The sequence below is a fragment of the Takifugu flavidus genome, chromosome 7 (assembly GCF_003711565.1).
Source record: "Takifugu flavidus isolate HTHZ2018 chromosome 7, ASM371156v2, whole genome shotgun sequence".
Classification (NCBI taxonomy): Eukaryota; Metazoa; Chordata; class Actinopteri; order Tetraodontiformes; family Tetraodontidae; genus Takifugu; species Takifugu flavidus.
The window spans coordinates 7,831,757-7,851,005 of NC_079526.1; the positions used below are offsets into that span (position 1 = coordinate 7,831,757).

Genomic DNA, 19,249 nt, shown 5'->3' on the forward strand with positions numbered 1-19,249 from the left:
AGGATCAAATTTATAGATTACTACTGTATATCATAGATAATATGTGCTTCTATTCAGCAAACCCTGCATTACTACCTAATGCAGATGAATTTGAACCCTTTGGCATATAGGCTCACAGTAACACAAAAGACCACAGCAACTTCTAACAGCATTTATAGTTTATTTGGGTGGACTTTAAAGGGAATGTAGATCATTAATGTTTTCCCCTTTTGAAACATTTACATTGTACAGCTTGATAATGCAAAATGGAGAAATAAAAAGATGCAGGTATCCGAGTCATTGGAGAGTATTTTTAAATTTTTGAAGCCCAAACATCAGCAGAACTGAATTAAGTGAATTAAGACAAAGTGTGTTGCCCCTCAGTACTGATTCGTGTGACCTGTTCTAGTCATTACCTCAGAGCAGCCTGCCCTCAGTGTCATGACACCGAGCAGAAACCCTTTCCTTCCCAGTGTTTAATAATTTAACACATTCAAACATATCGCTTGTTTTAATCACCTGAACGTTGAGTAAAAACATCAAAAAATAGAAGTAAACTTCATTTAAAACAACAAAGAAAATGGAAAAATGGAATGCCAAGTATGCTTCTTGGAAAAAAATAGGAGGGAAAAATAAGGAAAAATTGTGTACATTCCTAATCATGCAGTACACAAATTTTTAATCAAATATGCACAGGAAAATGATCAAGAACAATGATTAGGTGGAATCTTTTCCCACTGTTGATCAATTATATCCAGGACCAGGGAATACACAGATTATTTTCTTATCAACAATCCTGAAAACAGCTGATCACATCTGTATTCAGATCCGACTACTAGACAGAAGTCTTGATGAAATGACAGACCTTATCTTGAGGCAATATGTATAATAATCAGGGTTGGTATCTACAACAGCAGACCCATGTGAGGAAGGTCAAACCGCATATATGCTCAGAAATGCTACCAAGTCAGCTGTATTTGCTGCTGATGATAGTTGACTGGCTAACAACGCTAAACCTCTGAGGTCATCCGTGCACATCGACGCATGGCCGTGAACAAAAAGAAAAAATGTAAGCAAGGCAGTTTTTGAAGAAAAAAGGAGGGCAACTGAAGGTTTACCTGGATGTACGCCTGCTGGGTCTCTACTACTGTGATGATGACCTTAGTGTCACACCAAAAAAAACAAAGTTTCACAGGATTTCACACTGGCATAAAGCCGCCTGCATTCAGCTGTTAGAGGAAAGTCATTACAGTGGAAATTACACTGCTCAACACAGACTGAGAGGGAAACTTAAAACCATCAGTCGCTCTCTCCTTACAGGGAGAATTAGAAAGTCGATATGCGGCTGGTTTTTAAAAACTGAAGATGGGGTGGCGGTGACCTTTGTTAATATGTAACAGCACCCCCCCCCCCCACACACACACAGCTGGAAAGTTGGATTTTTATTACATTAACTCAACTAAAAACCCTTCGGTTTTTCCTGCAGTAACATTACCGTTGTGATTAGGCTGGTCTGATTATAAAATGCCCTGGATAATCTTGGTCTATCAGTTAAGTATTCTTACTTCCCCTCCACTAATTCACCCTTTTTCCCCCTTAAAAGCAACGACAGGCTGAGAATTCTGCTTCAGCTTGGCACAGTCAATCACAGTTGACAAGGCTCCAGAGTTCAGAGTACACCAGTAAGGCAGAGCAAACCCAAAGATTTACCCAGATTCTGCTGATCCAGACAAGCAGATCTCTGAAATGTTTTAGACCCATGCCTTCGCTTTGGTTTTGTCTCCCTGCAGTTACACTGTCTGCTCTTCTCATGGCTCCAGCTCAGTGGGAGCAGATGTGAGGAACCAATTTGGGTTTTTCCAGGCTGACATGAATTAATAAGAGATGGTAAATTGTTTTTGTTTTTTTTAAAGAATAGTGACATGAAGGTGCAGACAGGCTTCAAGAAAAAGAAGACACACAAAATACAAACCAAAGACAAAAAAAGTCAACAACTCCAAAACAGTAAACACAACTTGACTATCAACAAAACTCCAGGTACATTACACCGTGACTGTCACAGACCGTGGAGGGACGACGGGTACGACAAAATAAGGAACACCCAGAAACAAGAGCGCTGCAGAGTTACGAGTCTGGGGGAAGTGACAGACAACGGAAATAAAACAAGAGAAATTTGAATGAGTCTGATGGAGGGGTGACTGCAGAGTGCAGAGGAAGTACAACGTGGGACGCTGAAGAAAAAAGGAATTTTGCAAACCTAATGACTAATAAATATGATTATACAGAAAGTGCAGGCTGCAGTGTTTTGTAACATGATTATGCTGTGTTTCAGAAGGGGGGAGTGTGTGTGGCATGGAGGGGTCTTGGGCACCCTTGCGCACAATCAGCACTGAGAGAAGGTTTGCTTGATCTCATCCAGCACATTCCCAAGCAGCGTCGGCTCATCACATTTAGCATCAATGGACACGGTCTGACCAGACTGGAGGAGCAAAAGAAAAGAAAACACAGTTAGTTGCTCTGTTTTGACATGAGCGATCAGGATCTCAACTAGGTTCACTCACAGTTTTGACCAGCAGACAGACATGGTGACCCTGGATAGACCTGCTGTACATGGAGGCGCAGGAGTCGATCCTTTCCACAACTACCCCAGCGCAGCGATGATCAGAACGTGTGGCACAGGACAAATCATCATTAACGTTGTAGGAAGCAATTTAGGTTTAACATTACAGAAATACAGAAAAGCAACTTTAATGATTAATATGATCCTTTTTAGGTAAGAAGTTCAAAGGTTCCCTTGTGTACCGGAGAAATGGTGGTGGAAGCAGATCCTGGCCAGGACATGGTGGAAGGGCATATCCACTCCCTCCAGTCTGATGGAACTGCTCTTCAGGTCTCCAGACTCTAGCAGCTTTGCAAAAGCATCACTGGAAAGACAGAAGACACTTAGGTTTGCATGGATACAGTTACTCAACAGTGTTGGAGATTGTTGGCCCAGAGAGAATCGTTGGGGACTCTTGATACTCCAAGGACACCAAAACACCAACCTGTAGCATGGAGTTGTGATTAGGTACGAGGTGCAGGTAAAGTGCAGTTTGAAGTCCAGTTTCTCATGAGTTGAGGAGTCCTCATTCTGTGGAAATGAAAAAATAAATAAACAACCAATCCTCTTGCGGGTCTGAAAATATTTGGTGAAGGGAAACAGAAGGCTTGCACAAGTCAGCATGTGTTTGTGTGAGGCTACATACCTTTACTATAAAAGTGAGGGTTCCCTTCAGTTTCTGTGACATTACGATGCTCTGCACAGTGAAGACAAACCGTGCCTCATTGGAAACCCCTGAAGGAGGAGAACGGAGCTTTAGTCCAGTTTGAAGAAGAGAGCAGCAACCATCAACGTTTCCAGTTGAGTTAAACTATTACTTTTATATTCAATTCCTGGATATACAAGTTTAAAAGTGGCTTAAAATTAAGACACAGTAAAACAAAAGGTAGTGTAGGTCTGCAGCTCTGAAATTAGCACATTGATAACAGCCAGCATTTGCCAAATCACCGACCTGGAGGGAGTTGAAACGGGACAGTGAGGCCATCGTGTGGACCTGAGCCTTCTGGCCTCTGCAGCTTAGAGTTTAGAGAGTCCAGGACGTTGAACTCCATGGACTTGAGAAAGCTGTCACACTTGTTCTCAAATATGACAGACACCACCACCTGACTGCCATCCTGCAGATTTCCCTGGATGTCGTAAACCTTAGAAGGGAGAAACATGATGGCTTTTAACTGGTGTATGAATGTGCAGACGGGCAACAAGCACACACAGCGACCCGGATACATGAACCCAACCAAAGAGCACAGCTTTCAAAAGAGACCACAAGCAGAACGTTCACTAAGAACCATTGCTGTAGAATGACAGAAACATTAGTGGCTCCGGAGCAGCCCCAAGAACAGAGAGGAACACAGCGTGAAAAGAGTTAATGTTATTCTGTCACTTCAAACAGTACCTCATCTGCATCCTCCATCATCTTTAAAAGAGAGAGAGAGAAGAGAAAAAAACATCTGCATATGTGGTTTGTACTACTGCACACCTGTTTTCTGGGAAGACATTTACATTCATATAATACGTGTCCCAAAATAACATTTCTCTGAGTGGACGAGTACACAGGGTTGTCCCCATCCACTTTAATGGCATAGAGAGAGGATAATAACTGGGTTTTCATTTGTGGGAGAACGATGCCATTTAAAGGAGCAAGACCTGATTATGTATTGGGGGACAGGAACAAGTGAGCACAAGCATCACATGATCGAAAAGATCAAGCACGTTGATCAGTGCCACTGATCAGACACACCTTTGTGTCTTCATAGTAACATCAGCATGTTTATTCTAATGATTGGAAAACAGTGTTAGCATGATCAAATCGGAGCAATCATCAATGCCCCTCACAGCAGAATGATTGTCTCATGATAACTAAACACAGTGCAACAACATGAATAAAAGGATCTGAAGAGGGTCTAAACTGCTCTGTCGTCACTCACCATCTTGATGTACGGGTTTTCGGCGAGCAGTCTGTAATTTGACATGGGCTGAAAGAGAGATGGAGCATCCTGTCATACAGTGTTCCGTGTAGGAAACATGCTGACGCAGCAGCAGCCAGTCGGAGGGTTTAAACTGACCGGCAGAGGCTCGTCCTCCTCCACGGTGCCGTTCTGCACCGACTCCTCTGCGCCTCCCTCACTGTGGTGATGGTGGTGATGATGCTTCTTTTTCTTCTTCTTCTCTTTGTCTTCCTTCTCTTTTTTCTGCTTCTTCTTTTTGTGTTTAGAGGGCTTCTTCTCAAGGACAACCGAAAAGAAAAGCTTGATTTATTATATATATATAAAAACGCTGAAGTGGTGTTGAAACACTGATGAAATGAACGAGAACTCTGTGTTATGTCACTGAATGGAACTTGAGAAAGAGAGCAGCCGATGTGCTGCACGCTGTCAGGTCGATGTGAACGGGAATATCGAGCACAGCTGCAGAATTTTGGACTCTGACTTTATCAGTTGTGACTCACGGTCTCTTCCGCCTCAGTGTCTTTGGGCTCATCAGGTTCAGAGTCTGGCGCCGGGCTGGAGATGGCGTTTGTCAAAGAGGCCGCTTCTGCTGCTACTGATGCTGCTTCCTGTTCTCACAAACACACACGCACGCACACACAGACACACGCACGCACACACACACACAGGTATGAGTCAGCGAAACGTGTGACACATGGAGTGGAACGAGCCATTTCTGTGTCGGGAGGTAAATGAAGTGAGTTCAGACTTTCAGCCTAGAGGAGCTGACCTGATACTTGGATCATCAACTTCACCAACAAAAATTTTGCCTACTAACCTTAATCAAACTATTAATGTGCTTATAACTGATATACAGGACTACAACCAACGTTTAAAATAATTTTCCAGTCTACAAGACTAGATCAGCCGTGATTGGCCCACTCTTCCTGTATCTCGTAATTAATTTTCCACTTGAAAACAATATTCATTGTTGAATGAACACACAGTAAAACACACATGGTGACACAGCAGCTTCATGCCTTAATATAAAAAGAGAAACGGGTCAGAGAAAAGCAGAACGTGAGGTAAAGTGAAGGAACACGACACGGTGTGTTCTGAAAAGCACAAAAACACGATGAAAAGAGGAAATCTGAGAAGACAAGGTATCAATTTAACATCAAAGTGGTTTTACTTTTCCTCCTTGAAAAAGAGGAATTCTGAACAATGCTTGTTGATGTGACTGAGGCTAGGCTGGATGTATTTTACCCTGGTAGTGATGCATGAAGAAAAATTCGAACTGAAACCTATCAGACCAGCAACCCAGCGTTCTGGCACAATATTATTCTATTCTTCTGTGTGTAAAGGAATATAATCCTTTAGGAACAATAAACAAGTTTAAGATACACTTGGCATGTGTTGTCCAAAAAATATCTGAAACAAAATTAAACCTAAATAAAATCTAGGCTTTATTTGGTCATTAAACAGCAGCAAGAGACCTCCACCAGCCAAAAAATTTCCCATATGAATTCAATAAATGAAAGCACCTACATATCAAATCATCACAATTAAAAATGTTAAATTACAAAACCCCTGACAGAAAAAGATTTGTCATCAAGCAACACGGCTTCGTCCTGACGACGGCCTTTCCAGAGAGGGTTAAGGTTCGTTGTACACAAACGATTACACCAGGGAAGAAATGCTAGCTCGCTGTTAGCATGCTAATTGTCAATCAGGCAGAGGCAGGGTCAGGCTTGGGGGGGGCAATAGAGAACATAACCCAGGCAACCTGGCCTGTTTTGAAACTACTTGGCGTACGAACAATTTTCCTATTTCATAGATGTATCAGACATAATAATCTGTTAAAATCTTTTATGGGGCAGATAAAAATGAATGTAATTTTCCCCATATCAGCTGATATTCTATCGGTCCAATTAATATTGTGCATCCCTACTCTGTACAGTAGTTGTGCCATTAAAACTGTCAATAATAAGGTAGGACAAATGGAAATGGCTCAATAAATGAGATTTCAACAACTCAATGTCCATGTCTGCATGCTTGTCACCACCACCAACACAACATCGATGACAGGAGCTGTGGAAAAGAACATCTGACGATTTTAGAACACACTTTACACACTGAGTGTCTAAAGACATCACACATACATGCGTGAAAATGTAGAGCAGCTGCAGAATGAGAGAGGAGCATGTTAGATGACCTGTGAAAGGCAGGGAGTGGTGACTAAAAGTGTGGAAAGAATCAAGTGGCCACATACGGAAAACAGGGAGCATTTAGGGAAAAGAGAATGGTGTCGAAAACTTTGGACAAGATGGGAAAAGCCAAGAGAGGGGATGACTCAACCTGGGTGTTAGAGGGCACTGGAGCGTTTGACAGCCAGAAATCCAGATCCGAAACCTAGAACAGGGAAGGAGGGAGAGGAGGGCGAGGAGGTGAGGACCAAACAGGCTCTGTATCTTTCCACTCTTCATGAAAATAGACAGATTACACAGCTCTATTCCGTGAACGCAGCAAGTATTTGGCAAGAGACTACAAGTTGGGTTCTGAGGGAACTGACACTCGATCACTAACACAGACCGACATTCAGATGGTAGAAAACAATGAGTCAATGAACACGATCCAAGCTTTGGCTAGCATGTGAGCTCAGACTGTGAAACTCAGTGCTAATATACTAAAACTGGTCACAAGGTTCACATGAGATGATTTAATTGTGAAATTATTCTGGGGGTGAATCCCATGTAAAACCGCATCATGGGGCTGGAGACAGCTGTGTGTGTACCTCAGCGCTGGCAGAGGCTGGCAGAGCAGATACTTCATTGGTTTCTTCTGGCTGCACCTCAAGATCATCTGCCTGAACTTCAAGAAGATCTGCCCCCTTGTCTTCATGTTTGTGCTTTTTTTTCTTTGCCTTCTTCTCTTCCTTGCTCTTCTGAAAAATATTAATTTCATGTGTTTTGTGAGAAACAGTCTTAATACATTTAAACCAGTCAATGAAGTAGTCTCAACAGTTCAACAGACTGGGAACAACAGAGGTGGGAGGCAGAGGAACCATCCTCCAGTGAAAAAGGAAAAAAAAAAAGCATCCTTACCTTCCTCTCCCTGTCTTTATCCTTCTTCTTCTCTTGCTTCTCTTTGCTGCTCTTCTTCCTGGGTTCTTGCGTAGCAGCATCTCCATCTTCTACAGGGCTTTTTGGAGCCTCTGCTGCACGGTGTGCCCTGACTGGGAGCTTCTCACTGTCTGCAAGTGGCCTGACAAAACAACAATGTAGAAAATATGACTTTAAAACCTAATTTTAACTTAATTATTATCTGTTACTGTCACTGGTTAATGTGTTGCAATAAGGTGTGCAAAGGTTGCTAAGTCTTAAAGTTTGGGATTTTCAGGCAAATCTTCAGCATGATGCATCAGCAAGATCCAAAGTCATTCAAGTAGAAAGCAAAGAAACATCGCAGAAAACTGTAAAAGACAGAAAGATGTAGGAGCTGCTCTGGCAAGACCTTTACACCCTGTTAGAGCGCCATTCAACTTTGTCCTATCTATGTCAGATGTTTAGGTGTCATGGTTTTTAATATATTTATTTCTCTGTATCAAATAAAGCGACAACAAAATCTAACTACCTCATAAATTCCTGCATATCTACCAGGACAGTTCTTCAGATTTATTGTAACAAACTTGGCCTTTAAGGCTGAAATGAGGTGCACTGAAGCCCCCTGCTGGTTACTCTCTGTAAAGACAGATGGTCTGTAAACTGCTACACAATCAACACATTACTGTACTTTGATTGTTGTGCATTTTACATTTGTAACTTTCTTCTTATTAAAAGCCTTTAATTATCAACTAAACCTGACAGTTAAAAATGATCACATATTTCTGTCATAGTATAAAAGCAAAATTAAATAATTCAAGTCATTTTAAATGTCCCATCATTGGTCAGTAAAAGTGTACTAACAAACTCAGATCTATTTCCTGAAAGCACATCGATCTTTATCTTTACTATCAGCACGCGTGCCAACATGCCAGTAGGAGAGTATCCAGGAGGTCAGGCAGTAAAAGATTACATCCTGAGAAGATCAGCAGCAGCCCACTGGCAAGGAAATAGGAAGTTTCTCTCTTTTTAAAGAGTAAATGTAGTTCCTCTCTTTTTAAGAGAGAAACTACATTTATGAACAAATTAAATTGTGTTCTGTTCAGAATGATCTGCTGCTGAAATTATCAAGCGTATAAAAGCAGGGCAAGAGAAGAGGAACACAGTTTATTATTCCATTCAACAAACTACAGGGATGAAGAGAATGAGGAGAGGAGGAGGAGGAGGAGGAGGAAAACAACGCAGGTAAGATCCAAATGAAGAAAGACAGAAAGGACAGCTTTGTTGGCAAGAGGAGGGAAATGGCCATTTAAAGAAATAGACAAAAAGACAGGCAGTCTATGTACAGTCCAAAGCCAGGTCCTGCAGAGGCCGATACTCACCTGCGCCCAGCTGGGTCCAACAAACTGCCCACACACAGTAAATGGGTGTGTGTAAGCATAGAAGAGGGGAAGCAGAAAGCAGAAGGCATCAGGAGTGAGGAGGGAAAACGGCCAAGTCAGCTATGACACAACACCGGCCTTTTATAAAATTCATATTCAATCTGACCCAAACTGCACTTGCATTTCCACGGTAACAGAGTCAAACCGCAGAGCTGACTGAGGTCTCAGGTACAGTTGAGCTGTAACGGAAGCTGCGCTGGGTCGTGTAATTGGACTACTGTCCGTGTCCTTGGACACAAGCAGAGGAGATTAATCGATTCATTGACTAAAGTATGTCCAACTCTGGTACAGGGTGCTCTGGTATGTCCTTGTGAGTCCAGCTGTCCTATTGTGTCACCGACTAAATAAATCAATAAACGCCAACTGGAAATGCTGAGACAGTAAAGGCTACATTGTGTTTTTAATTCAGAATATGACAAAACTTTTTTATTTCCTGCCTTGTAACTGACTTGTAGAGATTTATGCTGTGTGACCAGTAGGTTGAAGTCCAGGTTGTAACCGAAAAGGGCAGCGTGTCCAGGCTAGTTTGGATCATCTGTAACCTTTTCTGCTATCCTTCCCAACAACGTTTCCCACCGGCTGAAACATGGCTTCTACAGCTCAACACAGAGGTTTGAAAATATTTCTCCGATGTGCGAGGAAAGGCTGGGAATACAAACGCTTGAACTGGACAGTCTGAAGCAACCTTCTGGAATGCTGAGGGAATTTTCTGCTAACGATAATGCAAACCAATGTGGCACGGCTGGCCGTCAATGCAGTTTTAAAAAGGCAAAACCAGTAAGGTCTGTCATAAAGGCTGTAAATATAGAGAAAATAAATAAAACTAGATTGGATGGCTGGTTAGTTACATTTACTGTATGATGTGGGTCTACACAGAAATCTACGGAAGGATCTGGATTTATGAGGAAAAGACTCACTTGTCCAAGTCAATGTCGAGGGCTTTATGAGGATCGTCAGGGTCTCGGTCATCATCATCACTGGGTAAAGCGTTCTGAAGTTAATGAGATTATGGGGTGAATATATGGATTGACAACAGCATGAAGAAAATAACTCAAAGATGATTCTTTCCATTGTTTGAAGCACATTTAATGAAATATATTTTGCCATGTCTCCGTCACCACGTCTTCCCTGTCCGAGGACGTTTATGTGGCTCAGCCGTACCTCTGGCATCTCCTCGGTAACAATGTCAACCATGTGAGCTGGCGTGATGTCTTCCTCGCTCTCCGGACCCGAGTCGTGTTTCTTCCCTCGGCTGCGCTTCTCTTTCCTCTTTTTCTTTTCTTTCTTTTTCTTCTCGGCTCTCTCCTTCTGCCGACGCTCCTCCTCTAGTTTCACGTACTGGTCAGACATGGGCAGGCCTGTGTGTGATTAAACACAAAGTCACTCTAATGTCATTTTGTCAATGATAACAAAACGAGAGTGAGGAAAAACAGACGTAAATTGTGATTTATCTTCAGTGTGCTTTAGAAAGGATTCAACTGGGATGGAATGAAACTATTGGCTCTCACCTGGGACTTTGAGAGGCACAGTGAGGTCAATTTGTACAACTGGGATGTGTTCCACACCTGTGGTTTCCTGATACACCTGCGTATGAAGTAAGTCAAACACGAGAAGGAAGGATGATGCATATTTTTAAACAAAACTTAACTATCCTCATTACTTATGCGACTTTTGTAGCCAGGATGTGCTCTTCTTCTAATGAGGCCTGGGACAACCCACCTTTTGTGAGGACGGGGAGGATTTGATGTAGAAAGGATTGTTGGCTTGCTCCTGCTTTCTGGCTTCTCTCCTCTGTGAGTCAGAACAAAACAGGGGGATGTATTAATAGAACATGATCAAAATAAATCTAAAATAGATCCCTTTACGCCTCCAGCACCCTCCCTACCACCCAACAAGGGAAAGTGGCAGTCAAGAAAAAAAGTGTGTCTGCTTTAGATTTCTATCCATGTGTTACATTACCCTCGCCAGCTCCTTCTCATCCACTTCTGTGTGACGTGGTCGGGAGTGTTTGGGCTCCTCCTTGGCAAAAATAGCCTTGGGCTGCTCATCCTCAGATTCGCTCTCTGATGGAGGCTCATTGATCCAGGCGTCCAAATCCAGCCTGCATACATTAATTCAGTTATACTTCAGTTTAACAAATGCTAATGATGATTTATGGTCAGATCATGTTAAAAGAACACCACTTTTACTCACCCTTCAGGAACAGGCACCTTCTTCTGAGCCTTGGGGGCCACAGGGTTGAGCTCTCCTGCAAACAGAGCGCTGACTTCCTCTGCTATTTCTACATCCTTCTGTTGTAGCTTCTGGATGTACTTCACCAGCTGCAGGATGCAGGAGGCCTGAGAACAGAAAAAATGGCAATTAGCAAATTACAAGGTTTGTATACTTCAGCAACAGATAAAACAATATTAAAAGACATTTTACCCTCTCTTGGACCTCCAGGTTGGCACTCTGGACAAACAGTGGTAATCTATCTATCATCAGCTGGCTGGTTTCTTGTGCTGCTGTGCTCTCCGCGTTTCCCTCCTGGCTCTTCAGCACAGTGGCAAAAAGTTTGGCTGCATTCTGCACATACACCGCCTGGATGTGGCCTGGTAGTGTGGCCACCTTGGGGCGCAACATGGCCTCCAGCGTCTGCACTGGGTTCTCCAGATGTCTACAAAGAGGAGGTGCAGTTGCTAAAGTCATTTGTGAGAATAACGGCTGAAATAACTGTTAGCAGACTCTTGTTTCCAAGACAACTGATTGACACCAACTTTTCTACAGTCTCAATGTTATGCTTATTTTTTAAATGGGTGCAATTCAGGAAGAATAAGTTGCCCAGACTGGACAATAGCTCATAATAAACTGGTCATGTGACATTACTGTAGTGCAGGACTTGTGCTAATCGTGGCCACAATGTGACAACAAACTACAGTGGCAAAAATAGTGTTGAAATAACTTTTTCTTCTCTCCTGATTCTAACTTGTGTGTGCAGCTTTACTAGGGCTGCGTCCCAAAATGGACTTACTCCGAGAATTCACCACAGATCCAGGCTGCAGCATACAGCACTTCACAGATGCCCATGCGCTGCATGTTGCCTGTTAAAAGGTGGGCATTGTCGAGCAGAGTGGCCATCTGAGCAACAGCAAAGCCCCGGATGGCTCTGACCCGAATCGCGACATCGAGCATCTGAGAAGCGATGAGATGACCGTGCCGGGTGCCCTCCAACCGCGTCAGCTCCACCAGGATGCTGATATACCTGTCAAAAAAAACACGTGTGTAAAAATGAATGTCAGATCCTAAAAAGACGGGGAGAGCGTAAGATGGCGCTGCTCTGGGGAGACTGACCACTCAAAGTTGGTGATGTACTGGTAGTTGCTCTGGCTGCAGATGTCGATGATCTTGGTGAGGAGTTCGTCTCTGTAGGTAGTTCCTTCTGCTTTGTCAACATGGAGCATCAGTTTCTTCACAATCTCCATCAAGTTCTTTTTAGATACCTGGAAAGCAGACGCCAAGAGAACTTTCAAGTTACGTGAATACCCATTTTTTTAAAAATATTCACAGAGATAAAGACATAATTTAAAACCTCCTGGTCGGTGTTAACAAACTACTGAAGTTATTGAAGTGTGCAGCGAATAAAAGCATTGTCATTACTTCATACCATTCCATAGAGCAGGTCTAAAGCCCTCAGGCGGATCGACTCGTCCTTGTCATCCAGACACTGCAGGATGAGATCCTTATGAGACTGCACTGACTTGGGGTGAGTCTTCAGGATCTTTGACATAGCCAGTAATCCCAGGTATTTCACTATGAGAAGAAAATAAATGTTCTCAGCAGAGTTTAAAGGGTAGATGTGCCCCTCTAGAAAATATTAGTTTCTTGTTGACTGTGGGTTCATTTATAGCTACACATTGCTATTAAATAAATGTACATTTTACACTTCCATATATGCAAATAATCTACATGACTTACAAATGTTTAACAAGTGTTTAAGAACAAATACATAGAAATGACACACTAGATAGCACAAAGGAAAGAAACACAAAAATGGAAACACAAAAATGGAAACACAAACACGACACCTACTGGACACAAATGTCTCATTTGTTTCTTTCTTTTTCACTTTGTCTGGTTTTTGGAACTAAAAGTTTTACACATTGCCAAATTCAGAGATGCGCTGAGTCGCGGCTGTATGACAGAGAGGGTGCTTCTCAGGTTTCTTGATCAATGAGTGTGTCGTTGAGACTGACCTTGGGCTGAGCTGGGACCGGACACTAACACATACTGAAAATAGAGCCCCCGTGTTTAGCACAGCAGGAGGGGTTTGAATGGAACATCCTCTCAGAGCATCACAGCTTTTCTGCACTGTAATGTTCAATTCTCAGCTTCTCCAGAAACTGGGCTTTTTTAATGTCACTGAAGAACAGAAAATCATTTTAAAACAGTGCCAATTTCCTCAACCCTGACTAGCTAAAATGAAAATACCTTCTTTATATTGTAGTTTATTCCACTACTTCATATCATTAGAGTATTAAGCCTGATGATTCTTCATTTTATAACAAATGTACCTGATTTAATTATTCACCAAATTTACTTATGTGTGGTGAAAAGCATTTCAGCTATAATTATGAGAAAAAGCTAAAACCACTAGTTCACATGTTGCTAATCTACACAGATACACACACTGTCCTCTACCAATGGGTCTCCAGATAACTCAAACTGATGTTCAGTGTTAACTTTAACACCTGACTGAAGCAACAAACCAGGAAAACTTTTTTTTTCTACGTCCTGTGCCACAGGACAATGTGAGTGTGGCAGATGTGACTCAAGTCAATTGGTATTCCGAGCAGGCCACCTAATTGATGACGCTCGAGTTATCCGGAGTCATGGGTTCTACGTGGTGGTAGTCTAGGGAGAGACTAGTCCAGAAACACACAGACAATGAGAAAATGACACACTGCAGGCATTGACAGAGGGCTCACAGTTCTGGTCCGAGTCTTCTATCAGGATTCGCAGTTTCTGCACACAGAGCTGAGGAGGAGCAGACAAACAGTGACGGGAGGAAGGCAGACGATTAATATCATCGCCATAAAAAAAACCATTTAATCTCACATGATCACAGAGATCAGCCACTCCCCTCTTGTCATAATACACATTTTTTGCTAAACAACCACAAGTTTACAAGGTTGAAAAAGCTGCAAACACATAAAAGTCAGTAAAATAGTAGCACATCTTCACAGAGATAATGTATCACAAACAGCTGCTGTAAGCAGTAAGACGATCATATACAGTATTTCATGGTCCATTTTATCTTTAACAACACAGAAAAAGGAGCACGAGACTTACCTGAATACTAGCACTGTGGTTCGGCATCCCAGAGGACAGCGAAATCAACACTGCGATGTTGGACAAAGCGTTTAGAAGATTAGTCTCGTGATCAAACACCTTACAACAGGATATCTGAGTATCTGACCTCAACATTGGACAGTTAGAACAGCAGAGCTCACCTGCAATCACAGTGTTGACACATTCATACAGCAGAGACATGGCCGAGGTACTGAGAGAGGACAGCCAAGCAGGAAACAGAGAGGAGGCATCACGGATTATCATCGATATATGCATCAGACCAAATAAGCCTACTCAGTAATAGGGGTTCGTCTCACCTGTGTATTAGGTTTGTGAGAGGCTCGATCAGCTTCTTCCCCAACCGTGGCTCCAGTGGGGTGAGCGCACCAAACTGTGACACAAACAAGGATGCGTTCAGTCCAAGATTTCTCAGAAATCAAAAGTTTATTCATTCTTTTATGGAATTGCTTGAATACCAGAAATGTCAGAGCAGAATTGTCCTGAAAGTGGGAATTCCCTGATCACCTCTGACTTACCAATTTAATGATCTTTATGAGAACCCAGTTATTGGTGGATGAGGTCATGAGCTTGAAGAAAAGTGGGGCCAGAGACAGATAGTTCTTAGGGTTTCGCCGAGCCAGCTCGCAGATGACGTTTACTGCTGCAGACTGCACACCTAGGTAGATAAAAAGACATCAAATACAAATCAAGAAATGCAAAAAATAAAATACATAATCTGTGTTTCTTTGGTTCTGAAAAAAGAAATTAACAAATCAGTAATGTGCAATAAGAAAGGAGTATAATAAGTGGTTATATAAGGTTATTGGGGAAAGGGTCCTCAGAAGTGCTGTTATCCTAGCAACAGGGATCTTGTGTGTTTGCAGACGAGCCTCAGCAGCGTCACAAATAAGCCATCCATCATTTCACATTCTCAGATGAATAATTGATGAGGTTGCAATGACAGAGCACGCCTCGTCCCTTGAGTGCATGCTGGGAGGTTTTTCCATATACCTGGGTCTGGGTCCTCCAATTTCTCTTTAAGCCTTGGAAAAGCAGGGCGAAGAGACTCCGGGTACTTCAGAAACACCTTGTACATGATCAGCACTGCTTTCTTTCTGATGTAGGGCTTAGTGTGGGACATCTGTAGAGGGGACAGAGGACAAGAGTTCATGCTTTGATATGAGAACAACACCCTCGACTACCAAGATAAAACCATTTGTGAGTGACAAACGGTCCTCTCTGAAACAGCAAAACATTCTCTGAGGCTCACCAGCGTCATGATGTCGTTGGCCAAGTCTCGAGCCAGATCAGGAGTCACAAAACAAGAGAGGCCAGTGAGGGCGACGCCTGTGTCATACATGTTGGGACTGCTGAGGTCCTGCGGATAAAAACATAGAAAAGGGCAACAAGGTTAGAAGTCAGACCATCATGTAAGTAAATAAGTGAATAAATAAAACCCACTGACCTTCCGGATCTGATTAGTTGTCAGCATGATGACATCAGTGCTCTCGTGAAAGCACTGTGAAGCTGCCAGATAGCCGATCCTCTGTTAAAAAGAGTCAAGCGCTGTTCAGACAAGCTGCATTTTATTTATTAGTATCATCCCATCTCATCGAATTTGCATCTAATTCCTACCGTCGTGGCATTCCAAACCTACCTTGTATGTGAACTTGGATGAGCTCATGACTTCCACGATGTTGAATGCGGCCCAGCTGACATCATAGCCCAGCATCTGAAGCTGTGAGGCACAACAGGTTAGTTAGTTAGCGGGCTAGCTAGCTAGCTGTCAGGTTAAGAAGAGGGGAGGGGGCGCTAAGTTGTCCCTGTGCTGTGCAGGAAGGGTCGTTGGTTCGGTGGAAAGCTTTCGCAGGCTATGACTGCATCCACGTAACTGTGATTTTAAGTTATAAATGGAAATACTCATTTGATTTTACCACAAAGTCAACAAACACACAGTTATCTAGGCAAACCTGGCCAATTTACAGGGTTAAAACTAGCAGCTGCTGCGCTCAACATGTTCCTCGTTGCATGTTAGCCTCGGTGTGTGTTTGAGTGGCGTAATGGGTGAAAGGTCACACACAAAGGGAACCTGTCCTGACATTTTTAGTTAATAAAGCTGTATTTTTTTATGTTTTATTACATGAGTATAACAGTGTAGGCAGCTAATGTGGAGCAGGCGAAGGTCTCCGTTGGATTAGATGGATGCTCTGATGCTCTGAGGCTGAACAGGCGTGAGCGGCAAAGAGGTGACTGATCTTACGTATGCGAGCTTGCACACGGCATTGGCTTTGACAGCGATGTTGTCCTGCTTGAGCTCCTGCTTGATCTCATCGATGCATGTGGAGATGTACTTGGCCTGGGGGCAAACAAAGGAAAGGGCAAAGCACAGACACCGGATCAGTTTAGGAACACTGACAGGACACACTAGGTTGCTTTGAACACTGCAAGGTGGAGAGTCTAAAGTTTAAATCCTGTTCATGTGTACAACTTATACTATATGTAATAAACTGGACCCATTAAACAGAAGAGCGCTGAATAGTTGCACTTGTAGACCAAGCTGACATAAATGGGCCACTTGATGCCCATTCCTAGCAGTTGTGTCATAAGGTCATAAAGGCAGCAGCAGCACCTCTGAACGCTCATTAACGGCCCGTTTCAGCAGCCCACACTTGCATTCAGTATAAATATACATAATGGGCTATTCTCCACCACAGGAATCAGGAGGTACAAATCATTCACAATAAGACCAATATCAACAAATACCTACAACGGCAATGCTGACAAAAAAAATAAAAACCTCCACACACACACATATAGCTTTGTAGACCCCAAGTGTGTGCTGGTCATGTGTGTGCAGTCATGAGACAACACAGTGACAGGAGCAGCTAGAGGAGGAGGAGGAGGAGGAGGAGGAGGAGGAGGAGGAGGAGGAGGAGGAGGAGGAGGAGGATTTGCTGCTATGGGAGGGGGGTCTACAAGAAATGCTTCTCCAACATTTTTTTTAAACCAATGGTCCATTAAGATTCCATTTAAATAACTGGAATAGCAGCCAAGAAGGCCCACAACATAATCTTTCAGCCACAGATGCACCGCGACATAATTGCGGCCTCTAAAAACAAATTAAAGGCTGTGAAAAACAATTCCAAAGAGGCCTAAAACTCCATCGGATCTGTTTTCCCGTCTGCGTTGATATACCAGCTCTGTCATTCCAGACACGCGTAGAACCAGAGAATAAACCGTGGAAAGGTTCCACACATGTGCAAAATAAACAGTGCATGGAAAGGGCCAGGCCAGCCAGGAAAACTTCGACACGCACCCGTGCACGCACCCACTGTATTAATATTTCAACAAACTGTCCACTGTTGACCGGGCAACCATCGCATTATCTGAGCGGGCCAGGTTGGGTTACCACTGCCGAGCAGGGGAATCAAGACATCAGCGCCCGACAAACGAACTTTCTTGGAAAGAAAATCGTTTCAGTAAAGCACACGTTTGTGTTAAACCATGCAAAATATACAGAAGACCTGTAAACTATGCACCTGCTTGGAAAGAGGTTGTGATAAGGTGAGGGCGGCGCCGCTCCTGTGCAACAGCTGACCTCAGGGCAGCCAGACGGGCTCCACTTTTCACACATGACCCACAGTTTGGAGCAGGTGTGCAAAGCACCGAAGCACATTCTCCAGCCCGGAGAAGGTGGGAGAAAGCCCCGATTACAGGAGCCCACTGACATGGAAGCCGATCCTAACAGTGCCATCTAATGGCACATCCCAGTGTTGTGTGACTTCATCCCCGACTGTCATCACCCACAGATCCGTGGCAGGAGTCACATCCTCCTCCATCACCAGTCAATGTTTCACTTACAGTCAAACTACAAATATATTAGCAGACAAACCATCTCTGTGTTCACACAATGAAGGCGGAGCGCTCTTTCGGGTGCAGCATGACCCATTCAATAACTAACATTCACTAACTAAAGGAGAGATTATCAATGAAAATGTCAATAATTCTGCCAAAATGCACCTCTAACAACTAAAGAACGATGGCTCCCTAACGAACGACGGATTGACATAATAATATAATCCCTGCTATATGTCTAATACGCAGTAAGCTTCTGGTAAACATGATATTCTGTCGAGTTGCTGCTTTCTTCAACTGGTTAGTTAGCAGGCTAGCTAGCTAGCTGTCAGTGACAACTCCTAATTAAGCTTCGTTGCTTAAAGCCCGACAGGAGCCGGTGCTAAGTGAGTACCGGTACATATTTCCCGACACTTTATTCAACCCACGTTGACCAAGCATTCATTGTAGATGCACCAGGTCCTGAAAACGACTGTTATAAGTGCTAGCTAGAGGACGGAGAACAGAGCCGATGATAACGTTAGCTGACCAGCCTGCCTGACGTTAATTTACCCAACGTTTTAGCTAGGTGGTCGACATAAAAAAAACCACACGAGAATCATGTGCAAACTTGGAAAAAAACATCAGTGAACGTAGGCTGAAAATCTTCCAGGCCGGGGTGTTTGCTCGGTGGTCATTTTACCTCATCTTCCTTGTGATTCCTAATGCCACGTACTAAATCTTGGAGGTTTTTATCGAACATCCGATCGATGCTCCCTTTGACAATCTTCAAAGCCATGTCTGTCTGACTCGGACCGCTTCCGTCCTGCTGGACCAGGCGCTTTCCAGAGGTGCCGAACGACCGTCCGGACTGTCTCTCATCCACCCGCGACCGTGTGGGCAGGAGCGACTGCTGTGTAGCGAGTCCGGGCAGATGAAGCTGAGGCCAGACGGGGCGTCCTGTGCTGCGCGGAGAGGCTGCTGGAGCGGTGGAGGAAATGGCTGACAAAATGGCGTCGAAAGTCAGCTGACTCCAGTGTT

General features: G+C 43.4%; 1 protein-coding gene and 1 long non-coding RNA gene across 8 annotated transcripts; one reads left to right on the plus strand and one right to left on the minus strand.

Moving 5' to 3' along the window:
- Positions 1 to 140: 140 nt before the first annotated feature.
- ap3d1 (adaptor related protein complex 3 subunit delta 1) lies at positions 141 to 19,225 on the minus strand. 7 transcript variants are annotated; one of them, XM_057038919.1, is made up of 35 exons: positions 18,912 to 19,225; positions 16,635 to 16,730; positions 16,032 to 16,112; positions 15,840 to 15,920; positions 15,645 to 15,752; positions 15,386 to 15,515; positions 14,911 to 15,050; positions 14,692 to 14,765; positions 14,536 to 14,585; positions 14,375 to 14,424; positions 14,011 to 14,059; positions 12,690 to 12,835; positions 12,377 to 12,525; positions 12,057 to 12,287; positions 11,471 to 11,702; positions 11,240 to 11,385; positions 11,006 to 11,147; positions 10,766 to 10,837; positions 10,555 to 10,630; positions 10,208 to 10,404; positions 9,964 to 10,037; positions 8,987 to 9,010; positions 7,608 to 7,767; positions 7,298 to 7,444; positions 6,862 to 6,915; positions 5,025 to 5,132; positions 4,642 to 4,797; positions 4,504 to 4,551; positions 3,972 to 3,992; positions 3,531 to 3,720; positions 3,225 to 3,313; positions 3,024 to 3,109; positions 2,782 to 2,903; positions 2,541 to 2,620; positions 141 to 2,458 (listed from the first exon to the last, which is right to left on the minus strand). In XM_057038919.1, the coding sequence occupies exons 1-35, from the start codon at positions 19,005 to 19,007 to the stop codon at positions 2,363 to 2,365; spliced, it is 3,801 nt and encodes a 1,266-aa protein (XP_056894899.1). In that variant the 5' UTR covers positions 19,008 to 19,225; the 3' UTR covers positions 141 to 2,362. The 7 variants fall into 7 exon arrangements, with proteins under 7 accessions (XP_056894899.1, XP_056894898.1, XP_056894905.1 ...); XM_057038918.1 differs by having other exon boundaries at positions 7,298 to 7,447; positions 18,912 to 19,224; XM_057038925.1 differs by lacking the exon at positions 6,862 to 6,915.
- On the plus strand, positions 2,452 to 3,149 carry LOC130529039 (uncharacterized). Its single transcript, XR_008951480.1, has 2 exons — positions 2,452 to 2,678; positions 2,753 to 3,149. It is a non-coding gene; the product is annotated as an uncharacterized LOC130529039 (long non-coding RNA).
- Positions 19,226 to 19,249: the final 24 nt, after the last annotated feature.